The sequence below is a fragment of the Parus major genome, chromosome 26 (assembly GCF_001522545.3).
Source record: "Parus major isolate Abel chromosome 26, Parus_major1.1, whole genome shotgun sequence".
In the NCBI taxonomy this organism is placed as follows: Eukaryota; Metazoa; Chordata; class Aves; order Passeriformes; family Paridae; genus Parus; species Parus major.
Window position 1 is genome coordinate 3,161,358 of NC_031795.1, and position 12,348 is coordinate 3,173,705.

General features: G+C 48.0%; 1 protein-coding gene across 9 annotated transcripts in view; it reads right to left on the reverse strand.

Moving 5' to 3' along the window:
- ANKS1A (ankyrin repeat and sterile alpha motif domain containing 1A) overlaps positions 1-12,348 on the reverse strand; it is a 76,651-nt gene that overhangs the window by 49,911 nt on the left and 14,392 nt on the right. For 4 of the 9 annotated variants that reach the window (XM_033519912.1, XM_033519907.1, XM_033519906.1 and 1 more), the window contains exons 2-7: positions 9,409-9,489; positions 8,590-8,746; positions 6,719-6,781; positions 1,950-2,246; positions 1,261-1,336; positions 880-981 (exon numbers count right to left, since the gene is read on the reverse strand). In XM_033519912.1, coding sequence (XP_033375803.1) covers positions 880-981; positions 1,261-1,336; positions 1,950-2,246; positions 6,719-6,781; positions 8,590-8,746; positions 9,409-9,489 — 776 coding nt within the window. Of the gene's footprint in view, positions 1-879; positions 982-1,260; positions 1,337-1,949; positions 2,247-6,444; positions 6,504-6,718; positions 6,782-8,140; positions 8,296-8,589; positions 8,747-9,408; positions 9,490-12,348 lie in introns of those variants that run through there. The other 5 variants (XM_033519913.1, XM_033519908.1, XM_015650686.2 and 2 more) reach the window with 3 other exon arrangements.

A 12,348-nucleotide genomic window follows, 5' to 3' on the forward strand; every position in this document is an offset into this window, starting at 1 on the left:
CCAATTCCAGCTGCAGCCCCCAGCCACAGGCAAATCCAGAAACATTCAGCTGATGTAACAGCCAACAGCAGCTCCCACCCTGGGAAAACAGCCTTTATCTGCAACGCCTTCAGTTTTAAAGCCCATCTTTGTCTTCAGTTTCAGAATAAAGCTCAAACATTGCAGCGTCACAGGCACAACTTAGTTAAAAGTCTGAGAAGTGCTTTGAACCTGCAAAGCTCCCAAATGCTCAGCATGAATAACACACCCCATCTCTAAATGCTTCTGATCCTCCCCACAGCTGAGAGGAAATGCAGACAGCGTAATTACAAGGTATGAATTTAGCCAAGATGTCACATTTCATTCCCAAATTTGGACAGACACAATGGACCAAGCTGCTTTATAAAATACAAGTAATCAAGGCCTTTTCTGTAAATCTCATCTGCAAATTCCATGCCCAAGCCTCACAACAAGGCGAGGAGCAGGATGTGAGATCGGTGGACAACAATTTGCGTACACAGACACGTAAAGGGGAGTTACACCAGAACCATTTCTAAAGCTGTTACTTTGCATTCTGCAAGCAGATTTAGGCTATCCTTAATTTTAATTAACTTCTAAAGTGAGCTAAACAAAGCTCAATTAAGCCCATTTAAATTGTAAAAGTCACACCACACTCTCTCAGCAAAGGGCTAATCCTCCTAAATCCCCCAAGTCCTCCTCCAAATATTTGGTCTGGAGAAGCTCACCCCAGTGTTTCAGCACAGGTTCTTCCAACACAGCCTGAAGCTGCTTTGCTTTCAGCACTTTCCAGGTCTAGGAAAGCACATCCTGTACCTGCCCTGGCACAATCAACACCCCAAGCTTTCCCCTCCTCCCCAGAGGCAGAGCTGCATTACCCACCTTCAATGAGAGCTGCTATGTGCTGGCTTTTCTGGGAAGGAAGCTCCCTCACAATGTCCAGAGCAGTCAGGCCTCTGTTATCCTTTATGTTCACATCAATACCTGTGGCCACAGGGGTATAGAGGGCAAAAGCAAGAATATTGTCTGTGTGCAGGTTCATGTATTTCATCAAGTCACATCTGTGATCATCACTGGGGGAAGCTAAAAGGCACTCTAGAGACAAATCTAAAGCCAAACTCCAAGAGCCAACCTCTCCTATATCCTGCTCCAAGAAGCTCCGACAGCTGGATGGAGAAACCTGCTTCACTAGAAAGGGATTTCCTCAAGTTCTGGGTGAAGGGATCACCACATTAGTGCTTCAAAGGGGGAACATTCTCTCACCTGCAGCCAGCAATATTTGTACCACATCTGTCTTGCCAAACAAAGCAGCTTCGTGCAAAGCACTGCCTTTCTCAGTCTGCAAATTAAATGGAAACATAGCATGAAGCCAGACAGCAGGGAATGGTGAGGGAGGCATGGCTTAGAGGGTTACAGAAGCAATAAATACACGGTGTTGTACACGAGGTGTGGGCAGCACTGCCTACAGCTGAGGACAGACTGTCAATGTTATTACAGTGCTGAGGATGTGGGATGGAAAAATGGGGATGGTTCCATCAGAGAGACCAACAAAGGGCCTTCCACAGCTTGGCAAGAGGTTTCCTGACAAGGAAAAACGACCCACATACAAGCCATTGCTGTGAAAACATCACATTCACAAGTGGCTTGATAGGAAGAGACTTGTTTGCCTGTCAAGAGCTCACAGCACTGCAGGGCAGAACAGCTTCGGCCACAGGGTGTTTCTCTCCCTCGCTCCATGTCCGGGGCTCTGCCCAGCCCCTGCGCAGGCGTGAGGCATGCACAGCACCCGAGTCCCTCCGGGCAGCCTCCCTGAGCAGCCCAGAGCTGCACAGACAGCCCAGCAGAACACAAAGCTCTCCTCAACTTCTGCGAGCGCTCCCTCCGTGAGGAGGGTTGGTGGAACTCTCTAATCCCCAGCCACCGGCCCAGCCCCACTCAGACACACCAGATACCTGGTAGTTGCTGTCCATGCCAGCATCTAGGAGGACGTGGACCACTGCTTTGTGACCGTTCCTGGCTGCCAGGTGCAGCGGGGTGTGTTTCTTAGTGTTGCAGCTCAGCAGGTTAGGGTGGGCGTTCAAGAGCATCTTGACCACTTCCAGCCTCCCATAGAGCGCAGCCAGGTCCAGGGGGGTCTCAAATTTGTTGTTTCTCATGGTGGGGTCAGTGAGCTCCTCCAGCAGCACCTTCACCACCTCGGTGTGGCCATGCTGGGCCGCGCAGTGCAGCGCTGTCTCGTTGTCGTTGTTCTGCGGGGCACAAGCAGCAGCACGTCAGGGCCAAGAAAGTGGCCACCCCGCGCCTTGCTCCAATATTAAAGTTCAAATGCAAAAACAAGACAAAAAAAAGCAGTGGGGAAGCAGAGAGCCCAGTCTGAACCAGCCTGAGCAATGTTTCATCATCTCCTGAGTGATGGGTGTTTAGCATCCCCCTCACAAGCTCATTGATTGGCCAGCCCAGCCACAGCTTCAGGGATGTCCAGAACAAAGCACTTCAGCTGTGGGAGATGGACTGCAGGTGGACCAGCCTGCTTTCCAAGTACTACGGTCAGAATCCAGGGGCCAAGCTGAAGTTTAAGGGATGTTGAGCTGTATCCAGATTCTCATTAATGCTGCAGGCACCCAGGGAAGCCAGTCTCGTATCCTGGCAGCATCCACACTTCAGGGTGCCACAAGAACAAAAGGCTGAATATAAGGCAGGCAACCTGTTGTGTGAATTGTATTTGCCTGAGCTTCATCATCATCATTTTATATTTCAACTTCAATTGTTTCAAATCCTACTTATAACAGTCATTCCACCTCTGCAATTCTGGCTGTTTAGAGAAAGGATGCACCCAGTCCCACGCAGTTTGTGAACCAGAGAGCTGTGCAATTCCACCACTGCAGGAACGAGCCACAGCTCAGGTCTCAGCCACAATGGAGCACCCCCAGCTGGAAGCCAGACCCAAACCAGAGCATGCAGCAGCAGCCAGGCTAAGAACCAGCAATGCAAAGCCCAAAAATGAGCAGTCCAACACCCCGCATGTGTAGGTGCAAAACAAGAACGTGGCTATATCTAACAGGGCCTTTTATCAAAATAAGTTTACCTCAAGTTTCTAGTTTTACTATTGTGTGCCATCCACAGAGGTATTTTGGTTTAAGCACTTTAGAAACAACTATCCAACAATATAATCCCCCAAAAAAGTTTAATACAAACAGTTACACACTTCAACTGAAAGAAGTGTGGTTGAATTTGTCATTTTAACAACATTTCCAATAAAATACACAGAATTTTCTTGTCCTGCTGGAGGCAGCAGCACCACTGCAGAACGGAATTTGATCCCTGCCCACCTGCTGTGAGAGCACACTTATGCCTTGGGACACTGCTCAGTATTTTGCACCATGTCACAAACCCGTGAGGCTGCACGAGAACTCGGATCCTGTTGAGGTGTTCAACCTCTCAGGCTCTCAGGAGTCCCTGTCAATCCCCCAGCTGTTTGCATCTGACTTTTGCATCACCTCTCAGCCACAGGCAAAGCAGGAGGGGAGCGGGAGCTGGGAGAGGCTCGGGCAGCTGCAGCTTGGTACGGCAGTGAGGGAAGGAGGCAGAATCAGGCACATGCAGGGGGAGGGGGCAAAGCATCATTGCCAGCACAGAAGATCCAGGCTCTGTCATGGGGGGAGGCACATACACGTGGACAAAGGGTACTGCAGGGTACAGAAATCTGCACAAGAAATATACAAATGGAGTGAGAGGGGACAGAGTAGAGAACATCAGAGCTTTCACCTGCCTGTCAGCTCACACTGCTGCTCTCGGGCATTTACAGGATTGGCAAATCCCATTATTTCCGTTTGACAGGGTCGGGAAAGCAGGGATCAGGGAGCCCACGGCAGCTGGGCCCAGGCTCTCATCCCGCCCTGTGGCACGAGGGATCCTCACTGCCAAGCTCTGTGGAAAGACTGGATGACCCCAGCCCCTCTGAGCAGCAGGTCCCTGCCCCAGAGCTGTGGGGGCACACAGCAGGCCAATGCCAGTCCTGGCTACTGGGGATTTCCTTGGCTAGGACTGTCCCCCTCTCCCCTCTCCCCAGCACAGTGTATGTATCACTCAGGGGGCTTTAAAGCATGCAGCAGCTCCCAGCACCTGCCTAAGAGCTCAGAAATGGCAACATAACATAATTTAAAAATGCAATTGTTAGAGACTTCCCTCATCTTCTCTGCAATTCAATCCAATTTTCCTTAAGCAGACTGGGGCTCCAATACCCGAGGCAAAATCCCCAGACTTTCCTACTGCAGCAGAGATCACCAGCCAGTAAAATTCCCCTGAATCATCACAGCAAGTCTCTCCCAATTCCAGACTGTGCAGTGGAAACTCCCACTACTGCCTGAGTCTTTATTGCCTCCATCTTGGGAGTTTTGAGCAGCCAAGAATACTACAGTTCTTCCAGGCAAGGGAGTTTGCTCCCTTCCAGCATCATCTCTCCAGGCACAAACCAGAGTAGCGAGCAGGAGTGCTCAGACCTACAGATGTATCAGAGATGGAAAAGCAAAATTCCATTCCAACAGCCAGAAGGCACACGGCTTCAAATTTCAGAATTAGTTAGAAAAATAGAGCACTCAGGAGGGCCAAGGGGCTGCATTCCTGCAGAAATCCTTGCATTCCCCCAGCTCTCAGCTGGAAGAGAGGAGTTGGGAGCAATGCTCATCTGCAGAGCACAAACAGGACACGAGCAGGGATGGCTCTGCTTTCTTACGGGCTCCAGCACAGGTTTCAAGTCCTGGTACTGTGATACCAATCACCACACACAGCCCTGCTGCTCCTCATCGCATGCTCAAGTGGAGAATCCACAGCCCCTTCAAGAGCTGTGTCCTTTCTGCACCCCCTGCTCCCAACACACCATGAGATGGCTCCGAGTGAGCAGACGGAGACTTGGTTTAAATAAGGTAAAGTTTTCTGACCTGCAAAGATCTGAAAGGTTGAATGAACTGCCAAAGAAAGGCCACAAAGCTGCCTCTCTCTGAGGTTTTTGAGAAGTTGGTGGGCAAACCCTGGTCAGGAATGGTGTAAGAAAATGATTGTGCCCCAGGGTTGGGGAAAGTGGCTACACGGCCCCTCAGTCCCACCCTCCCTACTTCTAAGACTCCTTGGTAGGATTTTTGTCAGTGTCTGAGTGTCCAGCAGAGTCCTGCTCTATTGACAACCTGCTGTTTGGCTGCTCCTGAGAAAACACCAGAGTCTGTGACATGTACAACTCCACAGGCTCTTTATCACACCTGGCCAGGAACTGGTGCAAAACTGCTCAGAACTTGTGATGAACTCAACAACTGTGTGAAAATCATCTCTTTTTTAAAACCAAAGCAAAGATTCCCAAAATCTTGTCTTGCTCTAGAGAGCACCTCAGCCATTGTGAACACTGAACTGAGGCTTTAAATAATGGACTTCTCCACAGTATAAAACCCAAATTAGCAGACTCTGTAAAGAAAAATTCACAAAAAAGGGAACTCCCTGGATAGTCCCTCTTTACATTCCTTCTTCATTCAACATCCCAGTACTGGAGTGTGTAAGATTTTATTTGGTTACAATATTTTAGGAAGCTCCTGTCAGGCAACTGAACTGCTCAACTATGATGTTTTCACTGAAGACATAAAGGCATAAAATTCCCACCTGGATTTATAGAAAAATTCCTGATTTGGATGAGCTTCGCTCTGAGCATTTGTGCTCAGAGGGTGGGCATTGGACCCTGAAACAGGGCTCTGCAAAGCCAGGCCTAACTCCCCACAAGCACAGGAGCTCTGGCTGTGTGTTTCTAAGGTCCTGCAGACCGAGCAGAGGGAAACTCTGAAAGACAGAAATATGCCATGGATGGCTGGATCCAAAATAACTGGCTGGAAGCAGCTGTGGCACAGTGGCTCATGGCAGAGGTGTCTCAGGACAGAGCAACAGATTATCTGCCACACCTGGCTTGCAGATTCACTAGAAATAAAACTGAAAAACGGTGTCTGAGAAACCACCATTTGATCTGCTTCTTCAACAGCTCAGTCTCAGCACATTGCACAAGCTGATGTTGTGTCTTTTGTAGCTTGAAACAACTGAAAAAAGAGAGGAGCAAAACAGGCCAGAAAACAGGAACAGGAGACCACAGCTGAAGGGTCAAACAACACCACAGACTGAACATTAAAAGAGAGACTGATGTAATAAGCAGGGCATGGAGGACTTGGGAAGGAAGGCAGGAACATCACTGCCCTCCCTTCTCCCCACCACCACCACAGGAATTAACTGTCCACTCAAACAACACACAGAGCATTATGCATTTGGTAGGAGAAAAGGCATCAAAATTCACTCCAAACAGCCCACAGAGAAAATGCAACCATGGTTAAGCAGGGGAAAAAAAAAATCCTTCTCTTTGCATTTATCAGCAACATCAGCACATGAAACAAAACCTACAACATTTAATTGAAGTAACATTACCTTTGGGAAGTCATCCAGCCCAATCAAGCAAACTGACCATCACTGCGAGTCCTACAAGGCTAAGCAAGGAAGGAGCCCCCAGGAAAGTAAGGAAAAGCTTCCCTTTAATTATGTTTCTATAACTGCTTTGAAGAGAGAAACCCACAGTAAATCAATGGTCCCATTTTCCTTTTGCCCAAGCAGCTGCGAAGTGAACAGGTATTATTGCACCTGGAAGCACGCGAGTGCAGCTTGGAGTGATGATGCAGTGAAATGCTGACAGCAAAGTACACACCTTGGCATTGATATATGGGTCAAAGGGGCCGTACTTTTTGAGTTCTTTGATCTCAAGAGCATTCTACAAAAAGGAAGAGGAAAAAGAAAAAAATGTGATAATGAAATGGGTGAGATACAGCAACAAAGCAATGGGTGACTCCAAGGGGTGGAACGCCAGGACATAGCATGTTGTTCCAGTCAGAGCCATGGCCAGCAAAAGCCATTCCAGCTGGGATTGCTGTAACGTGGACCAGGCTCCAAGCACAGGCTCCTCAGCTGACTTCTCTCATTTAACAGGGTTCCTACTAAACAGACATTAATGAAACATTACCTGCAAGGATCATACTAAGCTCTGGATCTTCTGCAAAGATCACCCCTCTAGCTGCCCTACTCAGAGCAGCACATTTACATTACGGGCTCTCACTCAGATCTTGTCTGATTAAAAAAGGTTATCTGCACTCAAGCCTGTGTAATCAGAGTGAGTGCCTGCAGCTGTGCCTGGAGACATGATTAACCACAGCCCCAAACTGGAAAACTGTCGCCAGAGACATCAGAACACACATTCATCCTTATTCCTGGAATAAGGAATGATAGAGAGTTGCACTACAACCAGATTTTTCATTCCATGATGTTTTAGCAGCATTTATCCCTGGAGCAGCCTGGTGCATTGAGTTACCTGTCCTGGGAAAATTCAGTGTGGCACTTGGGTCCCCATAAAGAAGGACTGGGACTCCTGAGGCTGCCTCTGAAAGGAGTTTTCTCCCCAGCCTTCTGAAAAACTACTATGGAGCAAATCAACAGCAGGGACTCTGTAGCTGCTCACCTTGACTGTGAGCTGAACTCAGGCCAGGTGTGTCTGACCTACTTGGGAATTACCTCTGGAACAAATATCCAGGTTTAGCTAGCACCAAGGCAGGGAGACCTATTTTGGTTTATTCCTTTCCTCCTGAAAGAACAGCTGAGTGATTTGGGAGTTGATTCACAGGGACATCAGATGTTCCTGCCTTAGGGACAGGACAACCACAGCCCACTGCAGCTTTAGCCACCTGATTTGGGCCTGTCACTCCGTGTCTGCCAGACTCACCCAGGGAGCACTCAGCTGGCCTCATTCATGAAACCAGTTCCTGTAAATAAAACTCTGCAACAACAGGAATATCTGGGCCTTCCAGCAGTAGCATTTCAGAAGTTCCCAAGAATTTTAGGATACCTCTGATGTCCATGGGGCAGTTCCACAGGAGCCAGCCCTCTGTAGTAGACACAGCTGTCTCATAGTCCTCACTCCCTCTGCACCTCAGACCAAAACTGTCAGCTTAACAAAATGAACAAATCCAAGAAGTTTGGTTTTTTTTTCTTGCCTGATTGCAAAAATAATTCTTTAAGATTAAGATAGGGATTTATCTGAGGGCAAGACTTAACACTTTAAAATTATCTTAGAACTTACAAATTAGTGAACTGGAGCAAGTGCCAGAGACAAGCCAGGAGAGCAGCTAAGAGAGCACGGCCAAAGAGACTGAACAAAGCTGCTTGGATTAATTCCCCAAGGAGGGAGCCAATGGATCCTCTGCAGAACTAGAAACCTGCTCAGCTATCCAGCAGCTGAAAGGAAAACTGTGGGTTAGTTTTAGAAGCCCAGAAGCAGGAGACCACTTCCTAAGTGTTGAGCAATTCTCATATTTCTGTGTCTCTCTATAAAACTTAAATACCTTTTCATCCTAGCACTAACTCAGAACTGAATGTATTGCTTTAGGCAGTGCCCCTCTTATCCCACCAGCAAGGACTTCACAACCTCACAATTGCTATTGGTTTGGGAAGGGTCAGGGTTCAGCTGAAGGAGTCTCTCTCCATGCCAGGGAAGTGATTCAATGGTACATTAGAGAAAATCAGGCAGACCTGCTCATTCACTTTGGTGTGCGAAGGGCCCTGGTGGATGAGGAGCTTCACTATATCAGCATCTCCCTTCCAGGCTGCCAAGTGCAGGGGGTAACAGCCCTTACAATCTGCCACATTGGTGAGAGCGTCGTTCCTCAGCAGAACTTCCACGACATCCCTGCAAGAGACAGGAACTTCAGTGAGACATTCAGTCCTTGTTTCACAGCTCACATTCTGCAGCAAGTACTGAACAAGAAGTTAAAGTGGAGTCTTTCAGAGACCCTCTTGAAATGTGATTTTTAAGTGTTCTTATTAAAGAAAATGGAAAAAAAAAAAGGCTGACATGAGCTCAGGGAAGATCCGCATTAACTCCATCAGCCTCTGCCATTAACAGCCTCTGCTGCAAAGTGAATTGCACCAGCACAACGAGGGTGAACAAAGATTTTAACTCTATTTGATTTCTCAATATCTCAGACAGCAATGAGCAACATGAGATCTACCACACTAAAATTTCTTAAAAATGTGATATGCACACAAAGCAACTGTGAAGTGGTGCAGGCCCAGAGTACCCTGGACACCAGAAAGACTGTAGGGACTGTGACCAGGGGAGCTCCTTTCACATGCTTAAACAAATTGCTTAGAAATAAAAGGGTGGTTGAAAACCTCAGCCTTTTGAGATGAAAGATAACACATCAGCCAAAGCACTGACATTCTCCACTTCCCCTGAAGATGGAGTAGTGCTGCACCAGTGCCTCAGCTGGTGAATGAGCCACACAACGGTGGCCACAGAAACACAAAGCATCCACCCCCTGCGACCCCAGGCATGGGACCAGGACTCACTTGTGGCCGTTCAAAGCAGCATGGTGCAGTGGGGTGTATCCAGTACTGTCAACGCAGTTCACGTTTGGCCCCCTCCAGATGCTGCAAGACAAAAAACAGACAGGGAACACTTAGTCAAACACCAAACAGGGACAGGACAAGGGCAGGGCCAGCACAGCTCACAAGATGAGTATCTAACAGCTGTAGTCAGGGGCAGTCACAAGGAGCAGAGAAGAGGGGTCAGTGTGTCAGCACACGGAATCACTCCCCTGCTTCAGCTCACCCTCCTGCTTTCTAATCAGAGCTCCCACATCCTTCAGACACACACAGGCTTGCCAAAAAGCATCTTCAGAGGAACACATGTCTATTAGACTGAAGCACAAGAGACAGCAAACCATCAACCCACTGCTAATTCACACCCCACAGAAGAATTCTGATGGCTCTGGGAAATTGTCCTTCTCCACAGCAAGAGTCACAAGGGGTGGGTATAAGTCAAAGACTGTGGGATACAGAGTCTGCTCTTGGTCACCACTGTGATTCCACACTGACTTCTCACTGTCCCAAAATCACTTCCATCTGTCAACTGTTGGCAGTCTGTACCAAAGAGTAGGTGGTCTCCCAGCACTTCTAAGAGCATTAACTTCCCTCCCTTGCTCAAAAGTCAAGCAGCACAGATTTAAGTATTAACCCTGGCAAGGATTACTCTTCCCCAGCCCCTGCAGGGTGTCCAGCTCACATCAGCACAGAATAGCACAAGTAAGAGGCAGGAGTGTGGTATCTGCTGTCCCTCACCAGGGCAACCACCCTCTCCAAGAAACAGGCATGAAACTCAAACCAGTACATTCTTATAAGCAAACTGGAACTGTTCAACTTTCATGACAATGGCCCTCTCCAGTACATCACATCATCTTTGTGTGCTGGCCTGTTTTACACGCCATCCCTTTAGGAATTACACAGGGCTTATTATGAGCCCTGACAATCCCACTTGTGCTAACGTGGTGCATCTTCCTGCCTTGTTCCCTCTGGGGGTAAAACTTAACAGCACCTCTGATACCCAGCTGAAATGGTATAAAATCAGCCAGCTGTGGCTCTGTTTGAAGCTAGCCTTCTCTCAGCAATCCATTTCCTCCCCAGCATGAAATCACGATTCACATGGCCCAGAGGCTTTCTAAAACAGCAGTACTCAGTGGGGGACTGCTAGCCAGGAGCACCTCAGTGCCATGAATCAGGAAAGGCACCAAACCAACACGAATCTCGTGCAGACTGAGAGGAATTCCAGAAGGGAATGAAGCAGCAGGCTCACTCTGGAGCATGTTTCAGTGGTAAATGGAAAGTCTGTCCCTGTCCCTCCCAAGTGACTCCTGATCTGCAGAGCATTATAAAAGGCTTTGCAGTCCTGAGACGGACCCGAGCTCTGCTATAGGAGAGGCAGCTAAGGGGAAACTTTATCCAAGAGGACAGGCAAGTGAGCCACAAAATTCAATTTACAAAGGATCAGAGGCTTATCCTGAGGCATCCTGCACGCCACACACCATCCGGTGCTCCAGGAGCATACACACATGCAGATGCAGATCAATACATACATGAAGTGCACCTCCAGCACTAACAACATTGTTCACAGGATGATGGCTTAAACTACATCCAGAAGGTCAGTGAGACACCAAAAACCCCCACTCAGAGTGTGTGGGAGTGCCCTGCCTGATCCAGCTCTGCAGTCCTGAAGTATGAAGGGGACCGAGTAGCACTCAGTTCTGGTTTGTTCCTGGCAGTGGGCTCTTGCAGTGTGGTTGCCCAAATAATTTATTGCTGGATTTAACGTGGCAATTAATGGTTAGAACTCATGCCAGAGAGCCTTGCGTGCAGTCTAGAGCAGTTCTAACATTGCACCTGTACTGCCTTTGCTTGGGCTGTAACCCAGGCAATGCCAGCGTCCCGTGGTTTTACACATTAAACTGACCTGTGTTTGGAAGCTGAGCTCAAACTGCTTGAGGGTGAACACATGAAAAACCAGCAGCAATTAACACAAATGCTTCTTTCAGATGAAGTTATGAAATGAGAAAAACCAGGGTCAGTGGTGCAGTGGGCAGGGCTGGGGACCAGAGCCTGGGGCATCCATCCCCATTGGAGCATGGTGTCCCCATGATAAAACACTTCCTTAGAAATCTTCAGGTCAATGCTTCAGAGTAAAATGCAAAGTTTATTCAGGGAGCTCAGAGGAGGAGAAAAGCTGGAGGCCAGGAGGGAGCTGGCCCAGCAGTGAGAGCTGGGTGCTGCAGAAACCAACTGCCAGAATTTAAAGATATTTTTTAAAAAAATGTGTTGTGTCCTCTCCTGCCCTTTGCTTTTTTATTCCTGCAAATAAAGAAAGCTTTTATCAAAGAAAGGTCAAATCACCCATAAGATCAGACTGGAAGGATCCAAGAGGAGAACTGTTTCTATTTAGATGTGGGGACTGCAGTGAAGTACATCACTCCCTTCCCTCCTCCTCAGCTCTGCCAGAAAGGCGACACAATTCTCCTAAGATATGGAAACTGGTACTGAGAAAAGCAGAGCACAAAGCCCAGAACTCCCAGCGACTTTGGGCTGTTTCTGATTAAACAGAAATCCCAATCCCAGCACAGGCAGGAGAATGCTGTAAATACAGGTCTCCAGTAAAGGACTGGAGACAATTTGACCATTGCGGCTTTTTGATTTCTTTTCTTCCCCAATCGTCCAAAAACATCTTCACATCAAAGAGGAGTTTTTGCTTTTACCCTGTGGTCTCTGTTCTCAAAGGATTACCCAGGTCCCACCTGCCCTTTGCTGCACCAGGACAGCACCTGAAGATGCTCCTGATGGCATCTGCTTAAGACAACTAAGACTGAACATTGAGGATATCAGGAAAGCTCTGAAAACAGCAAAATCTGCTCAATTTAAACTATTTATTGTGCTCAGCTTTCTCTTGCTCCATGATTCAGCAAG